Consider the following 23,490-nt stretch of genomic DNA (forward strand, 5'->3'; position numbering starts at 1 on the left):
CCTAATCTGTCAGATTTCTTTATTTTTTAAATTATTTCTGTATTTATTTTATTGTGACAACCGAATGGAGACGACAAAACCTGGTTGCAGCATGGGCGAATTAAGGGAATGACGAAACTACAGTTGTTATTATCAATTTCATTGTCTAAAATGATCACACCACATGAAGTTAAGCTCAGCGCTGCTCTGGCTCCAGGCTCGACGTCTGGAGAAAAAGGCGAGCAGCGCTTTCCTTTCTGTCAGCGCTGTAGCAACAGCGGGATTTGTATTGATTATTATGTAGTATAATCAGGAAAGTGTTATTTATGTAACATATGCATTGATTTGTATAATGGCACTGTTTATCATGTTGATCATCTTCATTTTTATGTGGATTCCAGCGCTGGTTCATTTTGGTGTATAATTTACGCCACCTCTCGACCTGGTGTATATTTTCAGCGCAGCGTACGCCAACGACCACATTGATAAATGCCAAGTAGCGCAGCCGTTTTGGCGTACACCCCATATACGCTCAAATATCACCGTATGCAACATTGATACATAAGGCCCACTGTGTTCCCCCTGTGTGCTCACAGTGAGTTCATTCGCACCTGCCCGTAAGCTTGATGTTTTCGTGGTTCGCTCATACGAGCTGTTCCGCTGTGATTCGCCCTGATTTGTACTTATTCGTACTATGTGTGAAGGTGCCCTTAAGAAAAGGAAGGAGCACAGGCTGACATATAAGAGCGGAGGAAGGTGCACACAGGTGGACTACATTCTTTGTAGGAGATGCTAGATAAAAGAAACTGGAGACTATAAGGTGGTGGCAGGAGAAAGTGCAGCTAGATAGCATAGGATGGTGGTTTCTAGGATGACATTAGAGGTGGTAAAGAAGAAGAAGAGAGTGAGAGCTCAACAACAGATCAGATGGTGGAAGCTGAAGGAGGAAAACTGTGAAATTCAGTAAGCTGGTGAGAGAGGCACTGGGTGGAGGAGAAGCTATTTTGGACAACTGGAAAAGTACTGAAAAAAGTACTGAAAAAAAAAGTACTGCTCCCCCTCTAGCTGCCACCTTATCATGGTGGGGGAGTTTGCGTACCCGGATGATCCTAGGAGCTATGTTGTCGGGGGCTTTGTGCCCCTTGTAGGGTCTCCCAAGGCAAACAGGTCCGAGGTGACGGGTCAGACTAAGGGCAATTCAGAACCTTCATGACCAGTAAAAAATCAAGGACCGAGACGTCACCCGGTATGGCGGAGCCGGGGCCCCACCCTGGAGCCAGGCCTGGGGTTGGGGCACCCTCTTGGCCCTTTCTGGAATTGGTTTGAGACCTCTGGTATATAGGGAGAAGGATGCTGAGAATGGAGCCATCAGGCAGGAGGAGAGGAGGCCAAAGAGGAAGTTTATGGATGTGCTGAGGGAGGACATGCAGATGGCTGGTGTGACAGAGGAAGTTACAGAGGACACGGTGAGATGGAAACGATTTATCTTCTGTGGCAACCCCTCATGGGAGCAGCTGAATCTGCTGTGGTGACCCCTCAAGGGAGCAGCCAAAAAAAGAAAAAGAACCGTGCTCAGGTGCAGCCAGAACTCGTCGCTAGATGCTTCTTGTCCTGTCTAATAGGTGTTTTTTTTCTTTCTTTCCTTATGCATGTAGGGCGGAACCTACAGCTGCACCTTAACTTATACAAAGAGAGAAGCTGTCATGAAGCTGTATGGCACATATACTGACTTAAAAAGTATATTAACAGTTCAAAAAATGGGAAACACAGGTTTACATAAGGAATGTGAAAAGTGCCCAATAATGGTGGCCAACAGCCATGTTCCAACCCCCATAATTAACATTTATAAAATGTAAAATAATATAATATGTAAAATAGGCCTTTTGTTTATCAAGCCTTATTGCTAATCAGAGTTCTGGTGGCCACTATGCCCAATGTTGTTTGTTTTTAAGTAATCCTGATGATAAATAGTGGTCTTGCATTTGTGTGAACCTGGCCTCCTTGGCAGAAGTAATAACATATATTACCAGCAGCTGGCAGTGTTGTCATTTCCTCTCCTGTACTTTCTCAGACATCAACGAGTGTCTGCTGGGGAGCAGTAACTGTCGGACAGGAGAGCGTTGCATCAATACTCTTGGCTCTTTCCGTTGCCAGAGAGAGACCAGCTGTGGGACTGGCTACGAACTCACTGACACCAACCATTGCAAAGGTCAGCGATACTACCCTGTGCTGTTGAGAGACGCACATAAATGCTGTCTGTGCACACTCAGCATTTGATTCATGTTTGGTGTTGAATGAAATGTTCAATAACTACTCTGCTCTGTGTGTTTTTCTGTCAGATATTGATGAATGTGAGACTGGTATCCATAACTGTGTCCCAGACTTTGAGTGTCAAAACACCCAGGGGTCATTCCGTTGTCTTCCCAGGGTCAGGTGTAGTGCCGGCTTTATCCAGGATGCTCTGGGTAACTGCATTGGTGAGTACTGTGATCCATATAAGTGTACATTTGTCAGTACTGTAGTATAATTGTTAGTACTACATCAACAAGTTGTTTCAAATGTATAGTTTTGGTAACTTCATAGGTAAGTCTTCAAGAATTTAGTTTTGTCCAGATGAACACAATAAAGCTCTAGCTTCCAATTTTTGGACTTGGAGATTTTTGGAGAGCATTTTATTCCTCCTCTGAAATTCCCTTATTCCACAGGGGCACCATTCTATTACAATCCCTGACAATCCAGAAAAAGTGCAAAATCCGGCATGCCTCCTATCGGGCTGTATTATAAGTGCAGATCTGGCAACAAGCTGGCTTATAAAGTGCATTACCTGGTGACCTGCTTGAAAACAATTCTAAAGTTGTGCCTTGCTGCATTCTCAGTGAGAAGAGCAACAATTGCTTTTTTGCTTCAAAATTTCCCCCGATGGAACACAAACCAGTTCCAAGAGATGTACTCACTGGGACTACCCTGTGTAAAGATGTATGAATGTCACTGAAGCGGTTAAGACTATGAACACCCAGAAGTGACCACGTAATGATGCTGATTTGGTGAATCAGGATGACATTTTTGAACGCCTCAAAAATTTCACCCCCGATTTCAAAAGTGGTGCAGATGATGCTCGTAACTACTATATATACCAAGCTTGTTCAAGACTTGACAAAAGATGGATCAAGGAGTTACTATGATGCTTCCAATTTGCTATTTGGGATGAAACAGGGAGTTTGTTTTGTGGAATAGGATTATTAATGCAGCTGTGATATTGCATATTTGTGTGTGATTATATACATTGAAAAAACAGCTGCAGCATCGACCTTCCAAAATCTCACATTTCAATAGACTACACAAAAAACAAAAAACTGGCAATGCTAATCCTATGGCCAGAGCATTAATCAAATTCAATGCAATGAAGGAATACTGGTGCAAATGTAAACAGAAGAAAATACTGTGTTATGGTTTCAGATTTGTATTTTTCCCTTCATGTGCTATTTTTTTCATTAAAATAATTTAAACATTGTTTTATATTCAAATACTAGTGTGTTGGCCATGGGAATGCACAGGGTCTAAGTTGGGCAGTTTATAAAATTGGTAACTGAATTTTTTTAGGGGTGGTAATAAATTATGCTAAGTTTCTACAATGAGTTGGAATGGTGTGTGTGTGTCCGGAATGTTTATAGAACCTTAGACCTTAGACCTCAACAATTTTAGAGGAAGAACTCAACTCTTTTATTTCCTGTTAATTAAGTAGTTTTTTAATGTTATTTTATTGTCTTAATGTATTTGTAAATTGTTTAGGTTCTTGTTATCATAATGTTACACACTATTATTATTATTATTATTATTATTATTATTATTGTTTTATTTTATTTTATTATTACTTCTATTTTGTCATATGATTTTTAAATGGACCACAATGGAAAAAGTGCTTTCACTTTCTTGCATCATCCATGTATTTTTAATGTATTTACAATTATATTATGTACTTACTAAATAAAATCACGCACACATGCACACACCGCATGTATGCATACATGTACACAGAGGTCACTTGGTTTTTAATATATAGAAAATCCAGAATTTAATTATCAATGTCCATTGTTCACTGTTGTTACCTAATATCCCTAATTTCTTGAAAAATATGAGTCCTATCAACTTTCCGGTTTTGCGACATTGATCCTTGACCCAAAAATACATATGGCAAAATACAAATGGCAAATGTCAGCTCTCCCCCATTTCACCATGATCAAAACCATACACACGCATACACACACACAGGGGCCAGTTGGCTATTAGATTCAAATATGCAGGGATTAAAGTTCTCTGTCACTATGAAGGATTTAATTGAAATTGGGCTGCAAAAAAGGTGGTACGGTACGGTAGACCGAATGCAACACCGTCTCTCCTGCGCTGATTCTCTGGCCAATCTCACACTCCATTGTCCCGTCACTCATGAACAACACCCTGAGGTACTTGAACTCCTTGACTTGGGGCAAGACCTCATTCCCTACCCGAAGTAGGTAATCCATCAGTTTCTTGCTGAGAACCATGGCCTCAGATTTACGAGGTCTGTTAGAAAAGTATTGCACCTTTTTATTTTTTTCAAAAACTATATGGATTTGAATCACGTGCGATTACATCAGACAAGCTTGAACCCTCGTGGGCATGCGAGAATTTTTTCACGCCTGTCGGTTACGTCATTCGCCTGTGGGCTGGCTTTGAGTGAGGAGTGGTCCACCCCTCCCGTCGGAATCTCTTTGTCTGAGAACTTCCTGAGAGACTGACGCTTTGCTTGATCAAAATTTTTTCAAAAACTGTGAGGCACATCGAAGTGGACATCATTTGAGAAATTCAGCTGGTTTTCTGTGAAAATTTTAACAGCTGATGAGAGATTATGGACTATTGCTGTCGCTTTAAGGACTGCCCATGGAGCGGGATGTCGCAACGCGCCCTCAGCCGCCGCTGTCTGCCTGTTTCGAGCTGAAAGCTTCCAAATTTAAGCCTCTGTTGACCCAGGACGTCGTGAGAGAACAGAGAACTTTCAGAAGAGGTCGGGATCAGCAGTTTATCCGGACATTCCACTGTTAAAGGAGAGTTTGTAATGAAAGAAAGTGCGGACAGGTCTGCGCGTCGGGACACAGCCGGCGCCGTGCGCCGCCACAGGAAAAACACCTCCGTTGGAAGCCTTAAGGACAAGTTGGAACATGTCCAGCTGTTAAACAGTTTCTCAGATACTCACTCAACTGAAAACCATCAAAAGCCGCCTGGTTTTTACAAATGGTTATCAACACAGAGGTGTTTTTCCTGTGCCACCGCACCGCGCCGACTGCGTCCCGACGCGCGAACCCGTCTGCACGTCTTTCATTAATAAAATCTCCTTTAACAGTGGAATGTCCGGATAAACTGCTGATCCCGACCTCTTCTGAAAGTTCTCTGTTCTCTCATGACGTCCTGGGTCAACAGAGGCTTAAATTTGGAAGCTTTCAGCTCGAAACAGGCAGACAGCGGTGGCTCAGGGCACGTCGCGACGTCCCGCTCTGTGGGCAGTCCTTAAAGCGACAGCAACAGTCCATAATCTCTCATCAGCCGTTAAAATTTTCACAGAAAACCAGCTGAATTTCTCGAATGATGTCCACTTCGATGTGCCTCACAGTTTTGGAAAAAATTTTGATCAAGCAAAGCGTCAGTCTCTCAGGAAGTTCTCAGACAAAGAGATTCCGACGGGAGGGGTGGACCACTCCTCACATAAAAGCCAGCCCACAGGCGAATGACGTAACCGACAGGCGTGAAAAAACTCACGCATGCGCACGAGGGTTCAAGGTTGTCTGATGTAATCGCACGTGATTCAAATCCATATAGTTTTTGAAAAAAATTAAAAGGTACGTTAGTTTTATCACAGACCTCGTAGAGGTGCTAATCCTCATTTCAGCCGCTTCACACTCAGCTGCGAACCAATCCAGTGTTCATTTCCTTGTACATTTCCCTTTGAGCACAAATCAGAAAGGGTCAATGATCAGTGATTTCAGTATGTGCAAGTAAGTGTACATTCAGTGCTGACCGTTTACACAAGGATACAAGTACTGTCAAGCTATAGTATGTGTACAGCAGTGTATGTATATCAGGAGTCCATACACTCTACAGTATGGGTCATTCTGCAGAATTTACAAAACCTTATCTATTTTTACAAACAAGGAGTGCTTTAATTGGATTCCTTGGAAAGACCCCATGAATACATTTTTTATTCCCCAGATGAATCTGGTTTTCTTCTGACAAAGAAGAGAAGGACTGACCACAACACAACTGGCCAACTGACCATTGTCAAAGTCCTTGGCCAACTAGGTGGCAGTGTAACAATTTCTGTAGTCACCTAGCATAACATTTGTGTGTGGTCTTCTGGATGTTTTGTTAGAGCTGGAGCCAAAGGATCATGAACGGGCAGATCATTATATCTGAATCGTAGTGTAGGCCAATATCATTTTTCATCGTGGTGCCCTGATACACATGTGGTTTAACATCAACCAGCCATTCATAAATGTATGCTTTCCATCATACTCTGTCATTCCCAATCCACTAGAAGAGTTTTATTGTTGATGGTGCTGGAGGGTACATGACCGAAAACTCTATACCAAGACAAATCTCCTTGAGGCCATGGAATTGTCCTGCGGTGACACAGGTGCGGAATATTGCTTGGCTGACTTTGGCACGCCACAGGATTTTTTTTCTCCTGTTGGCTTGGAGGATGTCCTGATGTAAATGAAGCCCTCTGGTCTTACCCTGCACAAAGACATGATGCTCAAGTTGAACGATTCCATTGTTTACTTATATTTTGCAGTTCCATTTACTGTGTACGCTCATATAATTTTCATGTTGTTATTTAACGCGGAACATTATTCTTGACCGTGCATAATGGTTCCTGATAATTCTCCAGCAACACGTGCCATTAATCGTAACGCGTGGTAACAGGTTGCAGCAGTTCCTGAGGACACCTGATGCCTCTGCCCCGAATCATCACATTCATGATCAGCGGCCAAGAATGTATACTTCGTAGCATTCGTGACTTGTCGTCGTTATGTGATAAGACACACTTTTGGAAAGATATCTTTCTATATAACAAAACTGTACATATCTGCTCCAGTGACAGACTGGCAACATGACTGAGAATTGAACCCTGGTGTACATATTTATGGCCTAATTCTGTCCAACTGCGTTACCATTCTATAGGGTAGAAGTTATCACACTGTATTTTGTGGCTGCTTGAGAGTTGCTTTATGAGTCTGCTGTATTTATCACCATAAACCTAAAGTTTGCACCAACATCTCAGTTGAGCCACTGACTTCAGGAACAGCAGTATGTCTCTATCATGCAGCCCTCTTGTGACTTTAAGAAAAGAGGTGGTTTGCTTCATTCCATGGAAGCACACCTTTTATGGGTATTCAACAACCTTTTTTCCCTGGATATATTTCCGTGAAAAGAAATATATTCCAAGAAATATGGTAATTTATGAGCCTTCATGTAGGAAACTTTAGGGAGACTTTCAGTTCAGTTACAAACTGGGAAGACATGTTAAGACCTCTCATTCTCAGCATGACCTCTTTTATGGTTTATCCCATCATCTGTGTTCCAGATATAAATGAATGCATTACCCAGACAAGCCCCTGCCACAGAGGACAGATTTGTATCAACACCGTAGGGTCCTACTTCTGCCGGAGGAACTCTATAAACTGTGGTCGAGGGTACCACCTCAATGATGATGGCACACGCTGTGTTGGTATGACATGACGCTCCCTGATCTCAGATAAATACTATCCTTCAGTCCTCCACAATATATACTCAACAAAAATAGAAATGCAACACTTTTGGTTTTGCTCCCATTTTGTATGAGATGAACTCAAAGATCTAAAACTTTTTCCACATACACAATATCACCATTTCCCTCAAATATTGTTCACAAACCAGTCGAAATCTGTGATAGTGAGCACTTCTCCTTTGCTGAGATAATCCATCCCACCTCACAGGTGTGCCATACCAAGATGCTGATTAGACACCATGATTAGTGCACAGGTGTGCCTTAGACTGCCCACAATAAAAGGCCACTCTGAAAGGTGCAGTTTTGTTTTATTGGGGGGGATACCAGTCAGTATCTGGTGTGACCACCATTTGCCTCATGCAGTGCAACACATCTCCTTCGCATCATCTGTGAAGAGAACACCTCTCCAACGTGCCAAACGCCAGCGAATGTGAGCATTTGCCCACTCAAGTCGGTTACGACGACGAACTGGAGTCAGGTCGAGACCCTGATGAGGACGACGAGCATGCAGATGAGCTTCCCTGAGACGTTTCTGACAGTTTGTGCAGGAATTCTTTGGTTATGCAAACCGATTGTTTCAGCAGCTGTCCGAGTGGCTGGTCTCAGACGATCTTTGAGGTGAACATGCTGGATGTGGAGGTCCTTGGCTGGTGTGGTTACACGTGGTCTGCGGTTGTGAGGCTGGTTGGATGTACTGCCAAATTCTCTGAAACGACTTTGGAGACAGCTTATGGTAGAGACATGAACATTCAATACACGAGCAACAGCTCTGGTTGACATTCCTGCTGTCAGCATGCCAACTGCACGCTCCCTCAAATCTTGCGACATCTGTGGCATTGTGCTGTGTGATAAAACTGCACCTTTCAGAGTGGCCTTTTATTGTGGGCAGTCTAAGGCACACCTGTGCACTAATCATGGTGTCTAATCAGCATGTTGATATGGCACACCTGTGAGGTGGGATGGATTATCTCAGCAAAGGAGAAGTGCTCACTATCACAGATTTAGACTGGTTTGTGAACAATATTTGAGAGAAATGGTGATATTGTGTATGTGGAAAAAGTTTTAGATCTTTGAGTTCATCTCATACAAAATGGGAGCAAAACCAAAAGTGTTGCGTTTATATACTCAACAAAAATATAAACGCAACACTTTTGGTTTTGCTCCAATTTTGTATGAGATGAACTCAAAGATCTAAAACTTTTTCCACATACACAATATCACCATTTCCCTCAAATATTGTTCACAAACCAGTCGAAATCTGTGATAGTGAGCACTTCTCCTTTGCTGAGATAATCCATCCCACCTCACAGGTGTGCCATATCAACATGCTGATTAGACACCATGATTAGTGCACAGGTGTGCCTTAGACTGCCCACAATAAAAGGCCACTCTGAAAGGTGCAGTTTTGTTTTATTGGGGGGGATACCAGTCAGTATCTGGTGTGACCACCATTTGCCTCATGCAGTACAACACATCTCCTTCGCATCATCCGTGAAGAGAACACCTCTCCAACGTGCCAAATGCCAGCGAATGTGAGCATTTGCCCACTCAAGTCGGTTACGACGACGAACTGGAGTCAGGTCGAGACCCCAATGAGGACGACGAGCATGCAGATGAGCTTCCCTGAGACGGTTTCTGACAGTTTGTGCAGAAATTCTTTGGTTATGCAAACCGATTGTTTCAGCAGCTGTCCGGGTGGCTGGTCTCAGACGATCTTGGAGGTGAACATGCTGGATGTGGAGGTCCTGGGCTGGTGTGGTTACATGTGGTCTGCGGTTGTGAGGCTGGTTGGATGTACTGCCAAATTCTCTGAAACGACTTTGGAGACGGCTTATGGTAGAGACATGAACATTCAATACACGAGCAACAGCTCTGGTTGACATTCCTGCTGTCAGCATGCCAATTGCACGCTCCCTCAAATCTTGCGACATCTGTGGCATTGTGCTGTGTGATAAAACTGCACCTTTCAGAGTGGCCTTTTATTGTGGGCAGTCTAAGGCACACCTGTGCACTAATCATGGTGTCTAATCAGCATCTTGATATGGCACACCTGTGAGGTGGGATGGATTATCTCAGCAAAGGAGAAGTGCTCACTATCACAGATTTAGACTGGTTTGTGAACAATATTTGAGAGAAATGGTGATATTGTGTATGTGGAAAAAGATTTAGATCTTTGAGTTCATCTCATACAAAATGGGAGCAAAACCAAAAGTGTTGCGTTTATATTTTTGTTGAGTGTATTTTTGTTGAGTGTACGTACCATAATGCTCTCTGTTGACAGACATTGATGAGTGTCAAGAACCTGATAAAGTCTGTTCAGGCCATACTTGTATCAACATGGTGGGCTCCTACCGCTGTGAGTGTGAAGCCGGGTACATCTTCAACAGCATCAGTCGGACTTGTGAAGGTAGCACATTCTCATGTGTTGATAATAAATCGACTTGTAATACTGATCTGCTAGATAGAAACATGGATAGTTCATCATCATCTGAATGCGGTATATTTTGACCATGTCTTTTAGATATTAATGAATGCCGACACTATCCTGGCCGCCTGTGTGCCCATAAATGTGAGAACACACTTGGATCCTACAAATGTAGCTGTACGACAGGCTTCAAACTAGCTGCAGATGGAAGGAACTGTGACGGTAAGGCATAAATCCAAAAGCAATTAAACTTGGAATATATATATATATATATACACACACACACACACACACACACACACACACACACACACACACACACACACACACACACACACACACACACACACACACACACACACACACACACACACACACACACACACACACACAGAGTAGTGTTTAAATGTTTAGGCATGGTTAAAAAAATAATCCTGAACAAACATTCTAAAAAAATCATGAAAAATTTCAAATTTTAAATACTTTATGATTAAAAAATGCTAAGCATTCCAGACTAACCCCTCCCCCCCCAAAAAAATAGCTAATGTGATTAACCTTTATCTTGAAAGAGGAATTTTTCTGTTAAGGTCCAGTCAGATGGGGTTATGACCACCCTGCCACTGGTTCCAAACTGGTCTCACGGCAAGTCGTGATTAAGCAGCATGAAATATCCATTAATCTATTGGTTCATGATAGTGTGACGAAAAGCGCCTCATTTTCGTCACAGCAGCACATATTCATTCTAATTCATTCCGTGATGGCTGCACAAAATTAAAAGTGAAACGGGGGGGTCGGGGTGGTTATGGTTAGGGTGGGGGGAAAGATTAGGTTATGGTTAAGGTTAGTGTTGGGGGTAGGAGTAGGGTTAGGAATAGTGAGTTTAAAAAAAACCCAGTCACGAAAATTTGACTCATTTCATCACGGGAGCACGAAAAAAAAAAAACGTGAGACTGGGCTGCTGGTTCACAACAAAATGCTGCAGGTGTGTGTGCGCCATGTTCCTTCAACTGTCCAAATCCAACCCTTTGTCTGCGTCGTGACCCTTGAGTAAGAGATCAAGTAGGGGATTCAATTCAATTTCAGTTTCAATTTATTTAATTTGTATTGCGCCAAATCACAACAAAGTTGCCTCAAGATACTTCACACAAGCACACAGGCAACAGTGGTAAGGAAAAACTCCCTCTGATGATTTGAGGAAGAAACCTCAAGCAGACCGGAGTCAAAGGGGTGGTTTTTATTTTTTTTATTTATTCCATGTAAGCGGCGCGATGTGCTGCACCTGGTGTTGTTCCTGTTCGAAAGACACCACCGCGTGCATGAACTCTTGCACTGGGTTCGTGCACGCCTGCCTGTCAACCCGATGTTTCGTGCACGATGTTTCGTTTGCTAATTTCGAACTGTTTCACACTGTTTCGCCGTTTTCATCCAAACGCCGTCCAAACTTTGCACTATGTGTGAAGGGGCCATAAATCATATCACGTGTGCAAACCTCACCTATTTGCTTGTTCTCTCCCTTAAGTTTTGCACTCATGTGTACAAACCCCAAATTGCATATTCATAATGACAAATGTGGTTTAGTAAATCAGGTCCATAATGAGTATAAACCCTGTAGCATCTGGGGAGTTTTGATGCACCAGATTAATCAAAAACACAACTTTTTTTTTTTTTTACTGTTGTAATATCTCAGAGATTTACTGCCATTCTTTGGATGGTTAGTGGAGGTAACGGCAGTCACGAACATCAGTTAAGAGGTTATTGATCATGAGTAGAGGAGGGGTAAATTGTCAAATGATAAAGAGCCACAATGCATCCGGAAAGCATTCACAGCACTTCACTTTTTCCACATTTTATGTTATGGCCTTATGTCAAAATGGAGTCAATTTATTTTTTTCCCTCAAAATTCTACTCACAACACTCCATAATGACAACCTAAAAAAGGTTTTTGAAATTTTTGCAAATTTATTAAACATAAAAAACTAAGAAATCACATGTACGTAAGTATTCACACCCTTTGCTCAATACTTTGTTGATGCACCTTTGGCAGCAGTTACAGTGTAGATGAACCAAAGACATAAACAGTGGAAAATTCCTTTTACACAGCGGTTAATGCAACCTGATTGTTTTACAGAAAGTAGAAGCTGCTAAAAAAGAGGATGCATGCATTCAGTGTATGGCACATTTGAAAGCAGCAAAATAATGAGGATTTCTGGTAATTACATCACCCCACATCCGCATATAAAGGTCTGCCTGAATAATTTATGTCTGTGCATCTCGGCATGCCAGACACACTCCTTTCAGAAAGCTGTCAATTTGGAAACTTAATATAAAACATCCTTCTTATCAACAGCGAATGAGAACTAACACCACAGGAAATTGGACTCATCTCTATTTTATCATTTCCCTGCTTGGTTGGAACACCTCTTCAAGTCAGGTCAGATATACAGTAGTGTTCAGAATGATAGTAGTGCTATGTGACTAAAAACATTAATCCAGGTTTTGAGTATATTGTTACATGGGAAACAAGGTACCAGTAGATTCAGTAGATTCTCACAAATCCAACAAGACCAAGCATTCATGATATGCACACTCTTAAGGCTATGAAAATGGGCTATTAGTAAAAAAAAAAAGTAGAAAAGGGGGTGTTCACAATAATAGTAGTGTGGCATTCAGTCAGTGAGTTCGTCAATTTTGTGGAACAAACAGGTGTGAATCAGGTGTCCCCTATTTTGGATGAAGCCAGCACCTGTTGAACATGCTTTTCTCTTTGAAAGCCTGAGGAAAATGGGACGTTCAAGACATTGTTCAGAAGAACAGCGTAGTTTGATTAAAACGTTGATTGGAGAGGGGAAAACCTATACGCAGGTTCAAAAATTTATAGGATGTTCATCTGCAATGATCTCCAATGCTTTAAATGGACAAAAAAAACCAGAGACGCGTGGAAGAAAACGGAAAACAACCATCAAAATGGATAGAAGAATAACCAGAATGGCAAAGGCTCACCCATTGATCAGCTCCGGGATGATCAAAGACAGTCTGGAGTTACCTGTAACTGCTGTGACAGTTAGAAGACGCCTGTGTGAAGCTAATTTATTTGCAAGAATCCCCCACAAAGTCCCTCTGTTAAATAAAAGACATGTGCAGAAGAGCTTACAATTTGCCAAAGAACATATCAACTGGCCTAAAGAGAAATGGAGGAATATTTTGTGGACTGATGAGAGTAAAATTGTTCTTTTTGGGTCCAAGGGCCACAGACAGTTTGTGAGACGACCCCCAAACTCTGAATTCAAGCCACAGTTCACAGTGAAGACAGTGAAGCATGGTGGTGCAAGCATCATGATATGGGCATGTTTCTCCTACTATGGTGTTGGGCCTATATATCGCATACCAGGTATCATGGATCAGTTTGGATATGTCAAAATACTTGAAGAGGTCATGTTGCCTTATGCTGAAGAGGACATGCCCTTGAAATGGGTGTTTCAACAAGACAATGACCCCAGGCACACTAGTAAATGAGCAAAATCTTGGTTCCAAACCAACAAAATTAATGTTTTGGAGTGGCCTGCCCAATCCCTGAACGTAAATCCAATTGAGAACTTGTGGGGTGACATCAAAAAAGCTGTTTCTGAAGCAAAACCAAGAAATGTGAATGAATTGTGGAATGTTGTTAAAGAATCTTGGAGTGGAATAACAGCTGAAAGGTGCCATAAGTTGGTTGACTCCATGCCTTGCAGATGTGAAGAAATCATGAAAAACTGTGGTTATACAACTAAATACTAGTTTAGTGATTCACAGGATTGCGAAAAAAGCAGTTTGAACATAATAGTTTTGAGTTTGTAGCGTCAACAGCAGATGCTACTATTATTGTGAACACCCCCTTTTCTACTTTTTTTTTTTACTAATAGCCCAATTTCATAGCCTTAAGAGTGTGCATTTCATGAATGCTTGGTCTTGTTGGATTTGTGAGAATCTACTTTTTTTTCTCATGGTCTGAGAGTCCTTCAGGTGCCCTTTGTCAAACTCCAGGCGCGCTGCCATGTGCCTTTTAGTAATGAGTGGCTTCTGTGTGGCCACTCTACCATACAGGCCTAATTGGTGGATTGTTGCAGAGATGGTTGTCCTTCTGGAAGGTTCTCCTCTCTCCATAGAGGAATGCTGGAGCTCTCACAGAGTGACCATTAGGTTCTTGGTCATATCACTGACTAAGGCCCTTCTTCCCCAATCGCTCAGGGTGGCCAGCTTTAGGACGAGTCCTGCTGGATCCCAGCTTCTTCCATTTACGGATGATGGAGGCAACTGTGCTCATTGGGACCTTCAAAGCAGCAGAAATGTTTCTGTGCCTTTCCCCAGATTTGTGCCTCGAGACAATCAAGTCTAGGAGGTCTAGACGATTCCTTTGATTTCATGCTTGGTTTGTGCTCTAACATGGACGGTCAACTGTGGGTGTTGACAGATGTGTGCCTTTCCAAATCATGGGCAATCAACTGAATTTACCCTAGGTGGTCTCCAGTTAAGCTGGTGAAACATCTCAAGGATGATTAGTGGAAACAGGATGCACCTGAGCTACATGACAAAGGCTGTGAATACTTATGTACATGTGGTTTATTTATTTATTTTTTTATTCTTCAATAAATATGCAGTACTGTCATTATGGGGTATTGTGTGTATTTTTAGGAAAAAAATAATTTTATCCATTTTTGAATAAGGCTGTAACATAAAAAAAATGTGGGAAAGTGCAGTGCTGTGAATACTTTCTGGAGGCACCATTTGGTTAAAACTCATATGTAGTTTTTCTGGACACAGGTGCAAGGAGAAACATATCCAGATTGGGTTAATTCTACGTGGAATAAGCAACAGAACACAAAATTAAAACCAGAATTACACTGTAGATAGAATGTGTGGCTGAGGATAGTGCTCAAATGTTTCTTTGGTTCGACAAATTGTTGAAGTTAAAACTTAAAACAGTGCCCTTGAGCATTTTGAACACTCTCCATTGTTCCAGAGTAAGTAACAAAAGGAAGACATCATGAGCTGTGTCAATTGGGGTATCAGTATATCACCAACTGATTCAAACAAAATGTTCCTTTTGATTTCGCTTTGACTCATTAAAACACAAGTGAGTAAACTAAGATTGTGGTGTTTTTGAATCTCATATGTAAAAGGCAAGTCAGTGCAGGGTGTTTAGTACTTGCACAAGAAAACCTAGGCTTGAGTCCGCCATGTGCCTTTTGACAAGAAACTGAAATTTCACATGTTTTTAAGAAACAAGAGGTTCTCTGGCAAGGAAATGATTCAGTGTGCAAACTGACAAACCATGTGAGCCGGAGCAGCAGTCACCCACCACAGCTTCCTGACGTGAAGCATTACTATGCCTCCTGCAGCACCTCCTACAGCTAATCTCATCCATGTTCTACCAAGTGCAGAAAGCACCCCCCAAACCACACACACACACACACCTGCACCATCCATTAGCCAGCTCCACCTAAAATTATGACACAGTAATTAAAGTTTTGTGTGAAAGCTGTTTGCTGTTGTTTAATGCTTCATTGTGCTTCTCTGTGTGTGGAAGCAGAGTGTGCCTGTATCATGAGCCTGCCTACCTAAGGCAAATCTGAATACTAGGCTGTAACCAGCTGCAAAACTTTAAATGTTAGATCAGGTTTTTGGTGGTTTGTGGCACAATCACACATCACAGTCACACAATCTCTTTCTTCTGCCTCGCAGTAACAATCCACTAATGCTGCGTTGGGCGTGGAGATGATCACAAGTATTTAAAGCACATGAATGCTAGGCATGGAAATTACACTTGTGCAAGTATTAGCAATGACACCTCCTGTGCCAGGTGTTGTTTTGCAGATGGTGGGCAGTAGGGCTCAAAGGCTTGTTCCTCAGAGATTTAGAGTGAGAAGTTTCATTTCTTTTAGCCTCTTCACCAATTAATGATGTAATGTGAAAACAGCTGGAGCACTGCATGCAACTATTGCTGCTGCAACATATAGGAGGAAGCACTGAATTTGTCTGCATTGATAATACTACAAATATAATAATTACTACAGTAAAGTTAATAAGGTCCAGTAAGCTTGTATTTTTTTTTGTGTGTAGATGAAAATGAGTGTGACAGCAACCCATGCAGTCAAGAGTGTGCCAATGTGTACGGCTCCTATCAGTGTTACTGCCGTCGCGGTTACCAGCTCAGTGACATTGATGGCATGACTTGTGAAGGTAAAATGGCATTTTTTTCAAAAGCTACTATCAAAGAAATACTCTCAAAAAGCTGTACATTACAAAGATTAAATGATCCATGTTTGTTATTGTAAATTCATTATTATTCATTATTATTATGCCTTTGAGCAATATGCTATATAATGCTATTGACAGGCTTGCACATGTGAAATGTAAATAAAAAGTGAATAGATTTGCAAATCCTCTTCAACCTATATTCAGTTGAATACACCACAAAGACAAGATATTTAATGTTCAAACTGATAGACTTTATGTTTTTGTGCAAATATCTGCACATTTTGAAATTGATGCCTGCAACACATTTAAAAAAAAAGCTGGGACAGGGGCGACAAAAGACTGGGAAAGTTGATGAAAACCAACATTGAATGCCCGTGACCTTTGATCCCTCAGGCAACACTGCATTAAAAACGACATCATTGTGTAAAGGATCTTACCGCGTGGGCTCAGGAACACTTTAGAAAACCATTGTCAGTTAACACAGTTTGTTGCTACATCTGCAAGTGCAAGTTAAAACTCTACCATGCAAAGCAAAAGCCATACATCAACAACATCCAGAAACGCCGCTGCCTTCTCTGGGCCCAAGCTCATTTGAAATGGACAGACGCAAAGTGTAAAAGTGTGCTGTGGTCTGATGAGTCCACATTTTTTATTATTTGTGGAAATCATGGCCATTGTGTCCTCTGGACAAAAGAGGAAAAAGACCATCCAGATTGTTACCAGCGCAAAGTTCAATAGCCAGCATCTGTGATGGTATGGGGGTGTGTTAGTGCCCATGGCACGGACAACTTACACATCTGTGATGACACCATCAATACTGAAAGGTACATCCAGGTTTTAGAGCAACACATGCTGCCATCCAAACAACGTCTTTCAAGGACGTCCCTGCTTATTTCATCAAGACAATGCCAAGCCACATTCTGCACGTGTTACAACAGCGTGGCTTCGTAGTAAAAGAGTGCGGCTACTAGACTGGCCTGCTTGCAGTCCAGACCTGTTGCCCATTGAAAATGTGTGGCACATTATGAAGCGCAAAATACGACAACGGAGACTCCGGACTGTTGAACACCTGAAGTCGTATATCAAGCAAGAATGGGAAAGAATTCCACCTTCAAAGCTTCAACAGTTAGTGTCCTCAGTTCCCAAATCCTTACTGAGTGTTGTTAGAAGGAAAGGTGATGTAACACAGTGGTAAACATACCACTGTCCCAGCTTTTTTGAAATGTGTTGCAGGCATCCATTTCAAAATGAGCAAATATTTGCACAAAAACAATAAAGTTTATCAGTTTGAACATAAAATATCTTGTCTTTGTGGTGTCTACAATTGAATATAGGTTGAAGAGGATTTGCAAATCATTGTATTCTGTTTTTATTACATTTCACACAACGTCCCAACTTTATTGGAATTGGGGTTGTATGCTGATTTGAGCTTCCTGGTAATTGTTATTTGTCACTTTGCAGATATCGATGAGTGTGCTTTGCCCACTGGAGGTCATATTTGCTCTTACCGGTGTCACAACACCCCTGGCAGCTTCCACTGTTCCTGTCCTGATAATGGTTACAATTTGGCCCCCAACGGACGCAGTTGTCAGGGTAAACTCAAGACATGTTCATTTTAAACAACGACATGACAAAAATTTTTTACTGTTTCATAAATAGATACATACATGCATAGATACATCCATGCATATGTTAATATTTGCTAAATAAATTAAATAATACTAAAATTGAACTCAGTGGACATACTGGAGCATTGACTTACATGTTCCATTAAATGCCAAGCAAGCCATTATATCAGATATTTGTGATTAAATGCTCAGAAAAACAAATATGATGATGTCCATAGCAGCTTGCATCCACTGCAACCAGCCTCTGTACCCAGCATTCTGTCACTCCAAGTGACCTTACCCTTAATTATTCATAACCTTATGATTTAAACTATTTTAAAGTGATCAACTGAGTCTCCATACAGTTGTTATGAATGGGTAAACAAGCTGTCGAGGACACACCTTTTTTGTACCGAACTATGAACATGCTTATTTCTGCTTTAATTTTGGACATTTTAACATGGGGCTCTAATGGGAATTGACTTTTTTGAGCTAGCCTCAAGTTGCCATTGAAGAAATATTCAAGAATTTGGCACTTATGAGTTGGCTTCATTTTTCATCATGGCATGGCATGGGTAAAACCCATTGGGATGAAGTTTTAAGGGTGAAATAGTTTGTGAATTGCTAAAAGAGCAAAATCTTAAGAAATCTAAATTATTCACATTTTTGGGAGTTTCTTTTAAATCCTCCCCTAAGGAGCCACTCATAATTATCAAGGGTCTATGTCATGCAAATTTTTTTTTTGTCTATTTTGAACAGTTAAATATATTGGAAGTTTCATGTCAGACATCCTCCAGGTGCCACCATTCTGTGACTATGCATATACAAATGCTCTCGTAATAACCTAAATCCTGAAATAACTTGCTCAAGACTTCTATGACATACAGTAGTGTTCAGAATAATAGTAGTGCTATGTGACTAAAAAGATTAATCCAGGTTTTGAGTATATTTGTTATTGTTACATAGGAAACAAGGTACCAGTATATTCAGTAGATTCTCACAAATCCAACAAGACAAAGCATTCATGATATGCACACTCTTAAGGCTATGAAATTGGGCTATTAATAAAAAAAAAGTAGAAAAGGGGGTGTTCACAATAATAGTGGTGTGGCATTCAGTCAGTGCGTTTGTCAATTTTGTGGAACAAACAGGTGTGAATCCTCTTTAAGGATGAAGCCAGCACCTGTTGAACATGCTTTTCTCTTTGAAAGCCTGAGGAAAATGGGACGTTCAAGACATTGTTCAGAAGAACAGTGTAGTTTGATTAAAAAGTTGATTGGAGAGGGGAAAACTTATACGCAGGTGCAACAAATTATAGGTTGTTCATCTTCAATGATCTCCAATGCTTCAAAATGGACAAAAAAACAAGAGACACGTGGAAGAAAATGGAAAACAACCATCAAAATGGATAGAAGAATAACCAGAATGGCAAAGGCTCACCCATTGATCAGCTCCAGGATGATCAAAGACAGTCTGGAGTTACCTGTAAGTGCTGTGACAGTTAGAAGACGCCTGTGTGAAGCTAATTTATTTGCAAGAATCCCCCGCAAAGTCCCTCTGTTAAATAAAAGACGTGCAGAAGAGGTTACAATTTGCCAAAGAACACATCAGCTGGCCTAAAGAGAAATGGAGGAATATTTTGTGGACTGATGAGAGTAAAATTGTTCTTTTTGGGTCCAAGGGCCACAGACAGTTTGTGAGATGACCTCCAAACTCTGAATTCAAGCCACAGTTCACAGTGAAGACAGTGAAGCATGGTGGTGCAAGCATCATGATATGGGCATGTTTCTCCTACTATGGTATTGGGCCTATATATCTGGTATGCGGGTTTGGATATGTCAAAATACTTGAAGAGGTCATGTTGCCTTATGCTGAAGAGGACATGCCCTTGAAATGGGTGTTTCAACAAGACAATGACCCCAAGCACACTAGTAAACGAGAAAAATCTTGGTTCCAAACCAACAAAATGAATGCCTCGCAGATGTGAAGAAATCATGAAAAACTGTGGTTATACAACTAAGTACTAGTTTAGTGGTTCACAGGATTGATAAAAAAAGCAGTTTGAATATAATAGTTTTGAGTTTGTAGCGTCAACAGCAGATGCTACTGTTATTGTGAACACCCCCTTTTCTACTTTTTTTTACTAATAGCCCAATTTCATAGCCTTAAGAGTGTGCATATCATGAATGCTTGGTCTTGTTGGATTTGTGAGAATCTACTGAATCTACTGGTACCTTGTTTCCCATGTAACAATAAGAAATATACTCAAAACCTGGATTAATCTTTTTAGTCACATAGCACTACTACAAGTATTATTCTGAACACTATTGTATGTAACAGAAATCTATTTCTGAATACCTGCTTTGTCGCAGGCCCACTAAGTTGGGCTTCCCCTGTGTCACGCCTCCACACAGTCTACTGGAGAATGCTGGAGATGTTTCCTCTCTGTAGGAAGTGGGGGTGTGGGTAGCAGTGTTTTTTTTCCTATTGAAAGCGACAGGCACAGATCATTTTTCTTAGATATCTGAAAAAGTATTTAGTTGGAAGAATCACTTTGTGTACAACGTCTGTTCATTATGCAAATGTGTTGGTCACATTTTATGTTCTCTCTGTCTGCCAGATGTTGATGAATGTGTGACTGCGACACACACATGCACAGTGAACCAGAGCTGCTTTAATGTGCAGGGAGGATTTCGATGCCTTTCCTTCGATTGCCCACCAAACTATCGCAAATCTGGAGAGACGTGAGTATCCTTGCTATGTCTGCAATGTGACATGGTAATTCATTCACAGACAGGCCTGTGGTCTCAGCTTAGAGAGGAGCAAACTAATTTTTCAGTGGATCTTCTGCGATTACATTAATGAGAAATAAATAAAAGCCATAAACACATCAGAAAACCGCGTTTGCACACAGAGAACCAAGTTCTGCACATGTAGCCGACGAATGAAACAGCAGACATTTCCAGGCCTTTTAAACAGATTTCATATGTCATGTGAGCAAGTCTCTGCATGTCCCGTATGATCAGACCCTTCACAGGAGATTTGGTTGCAGCATGTTTGTTTGGTTATTAACAGACTATTAAAATGCATATGGACACACACACAGAGCAGAGACTGCACACACGTTGCATGACCACACAGATGGCACCGTGATTTGCCTGTAATGTGTTTGAAGTTCCCTTCACTGCATGCCATGCACGGCACAATAAACTCACACCTAGTCTGTGTCTCCCCCCCCGTGCCTGTGCTGTTCTGTCTCCACCCTTCTGTCTTCACAGTCGATGTGAACGCTTGCTTTGCAATGAGTCTGAGTGCCTGTCCATGCCATTGAGAATAACTCACTACTACCTCACCTTCCCCACCAACATCCCCGTCTCCACCAACATCTTCCGCATGGGGCTCTCCCACATCACACCTGGCGACGACATCCAAGTTGCCATCACGTCCGGCAACGAGGGTGGTTTCTTCCAGATGGAGCGAGTGCCCACCGGTGGCACGCTGTCAGTCGCACAGCTCATCAGCCAACCGCAGAACTTTGAGCTGTATTTGGAGATGTGGCTGCGTCGCCACGGCATGTACAGCACATACGTGGCTAAAGTGAAAGTGTTTGTTACCCAGGAGGAGCCCAGAGTACCTTACAGTCCCCTGCTAGAATAAATACAGTGACATGCAAAAACAGATACCGCAAGCTTTGAGATGTTGGTTCATTTTTAACACATTGTTCATGCATGCTCATCATAAGAAAATGCCTATAGTTTTTATTCACTGCTGTCCAGTACTACATAGACTGCTTATGTGTTAAAATAATGCAGGTTTCAAAGGCGTGTAAGCAAATGTCAACACAAAAATCAGGAGAAATTCTCATTTTTACAAATCACTGTAATCATTTGTGCGTTATCCGTTTTAAAGATAAATTATCCAGCAGTTACTGTGCTATCATCTTGGTGATAATGCTTTTTTAAGGCCGCTAGGTGGCACACTGTGTCTGGGTAAATCATAAAGGGGTGATGACCAAAGTCTGCCTACAACTGACTGTAATTTGATGATCATTGCATGATAAAATCTGACATTTTGCAGTATTTTATGGTTTATGTGCTGGATGAAAGGTTTTCTATTAAAACTGAAATAGAAATAACACATGTTCAAGTCAAATCCACATCATGATGCTGCGGCATGGCAGGACCGAGTGAAATACTGCAAAGCCAAAGTGCAGACAGTGGCACGAAGACTTTATTATTACTACTATTTATATATATTTGTATTTATGCAGTAACCTTACCAAATGATATCACATGTAAAACTCAGTATGTGCATAGATTCATGTCAGACACATTCTGTGATTAAAATGTAAAAAAGAGGTAAGCTGTATTCCAAAAAAAAAAAAAAAAAAATAGTCAAAGTACATCTTTTGTAGTAGTTTTACTTGCTGCAGAAAAGACTGACAAGTTTTTGAAAGTTTTGTGTAATTGATCAAGTGCAAATCATCAGCACTCAAAATCCCACCACAACCCCCTTTGCCACTTTTTGATGATGGAAGACCATTTTCACAATTCAAAATAAAAAAGCCATCAGGCTGAAAATGATGATTTGCTGTTTTGTATATTAGTAATTGTAAAGTTGTGTCCCTTTAACTTGCATCAGTAATATTTTAAACACATAAAGCGTCATCTGATTTTACAACTTTAACATTAAAGCTGCAGTGTGTAGGATTTCAGGGTGTTTATTAGCATGAATGAAATATATCATTCACAACTATGTGTTCATTAGTGTGTAACTTTACTGTAACAATAAAGCAATGTGTTTTCATAAGCTTCGAATGAGTCCATCGTATCAATATGGGAGTAGGTCCCCTCATGGAGGCCACCATGTTGCGCCACAGTGTTCACATAATTACTTCAAAGTTTGCATTCTGCAGAAAGGCTGGAAGACTGAGCAGATAATGGAGCATGAATCCCTGTTATTAAAGAAGTAAAAATGTGAAGGGAATCAAAACTGACTGTCAAAGGCATGATGCAGTCTGCATCCTCGCCACTAGATGACACTAAATCATATACACTGTAGCTTTAAGTCAAATCTTTTTAGCAACTTATGTGAAAAACCTCAAATTCTCATGAAAAAAGAAGTCAACATCGTCTCTTTAATGCATTGCATGAAGAGCAGCACTCCTACTTCCCAAGTGTCAGTTATATCGGGCTGCGTATGTGTCTTTCTGTGGCACTTATTTTCATGCACGTCTCTGCAGCTCCTGTTACATTTTCAGCTTAATGTGAAATACACAGATTTCCACTGCGTACTGCGGGTGTAAACCCCAAAGCAGACAGATAATCCAAACGAAGGCTGAGTAAGTGACACACGATGGGATGCAGTGGCAAAAGGAGAAAGAAATGTGCACCAGCAGGATGGAGTATAAATAGTTTGACGTGCTGTGAGGCTGCTGCCCAGAG

At 41.2% G+C, this 23,490-nt stretch overlaps 1 protein-coding gene across 2 annotated transcripts in view; it reads left to right on the top strand.

Moving 5' to 3' along the window:
* The window catches only part of fbln1 (fibulin 1), a 119,390-nt gene that overhangs the window by 39,669 nt on the left and 56,231 nt on the right, over positions 1 to 23,490 (top strand). Inside the window, exons 7-15 of one of the 2 annotated variants that reach the window (XM_034176029.1) lie at positions 2,051 to 2,188; positions 2,319 to 2,456; positions 7,595 to 7,738; positions 10,059 to 10,184; positions 10,299 to 10,424; positions 16,302 to 16,421; positions 17,901 to 18,032; positions 20,667 to 20,790; positions 21,325 to 22,174. In XM_034176029.1, the coding sequence (XP_034031920.1) occupies positions 2,051 to 2,188; positions 2,319 to 2,456; positions 7,595 to 7,738; positions 10,059 to 10,184; positions 10,299 to 10,424; positions 16,302 to 16,421; positions 17,901 to 18,032; positions 20,667 to 20,790; positions 21,325 to 21,703 (1,427 nt within the window). In that variant the 3' untranslated portion in view covers positions 21,704 to 22,174. Of the gene's footprint in view, positions 1 to 2,050; positions 2,189 to 2,318; positions 2,457 to 7,594; positions 7,739 to 10,058; positions 10,185 to 10,298; positions 10,425 to 16,301; positions 16,422 to 17,900; positions 18,033 to 20,666; positions 20,791 to 21,324; positions 22,175 to 23,490 lie in introns of those variants that run through there. The other variant, XM_034176028.1, reaches the window with a different exon arrangement.

Source organism: Thalassophryne amazonica, chromosome 8, assembly GCF_902500255.1.
Source record: "Thalassophryne amazonica chromosome 8, fThaAma1.1, whole genome shotgun sequence".
NCBI lineage: Eukaryota > Metazoa > Chordata > Actinopteri > Batrachoidiformes > Batrachoididae > Thalassophryne > Thalassophryne amazonica.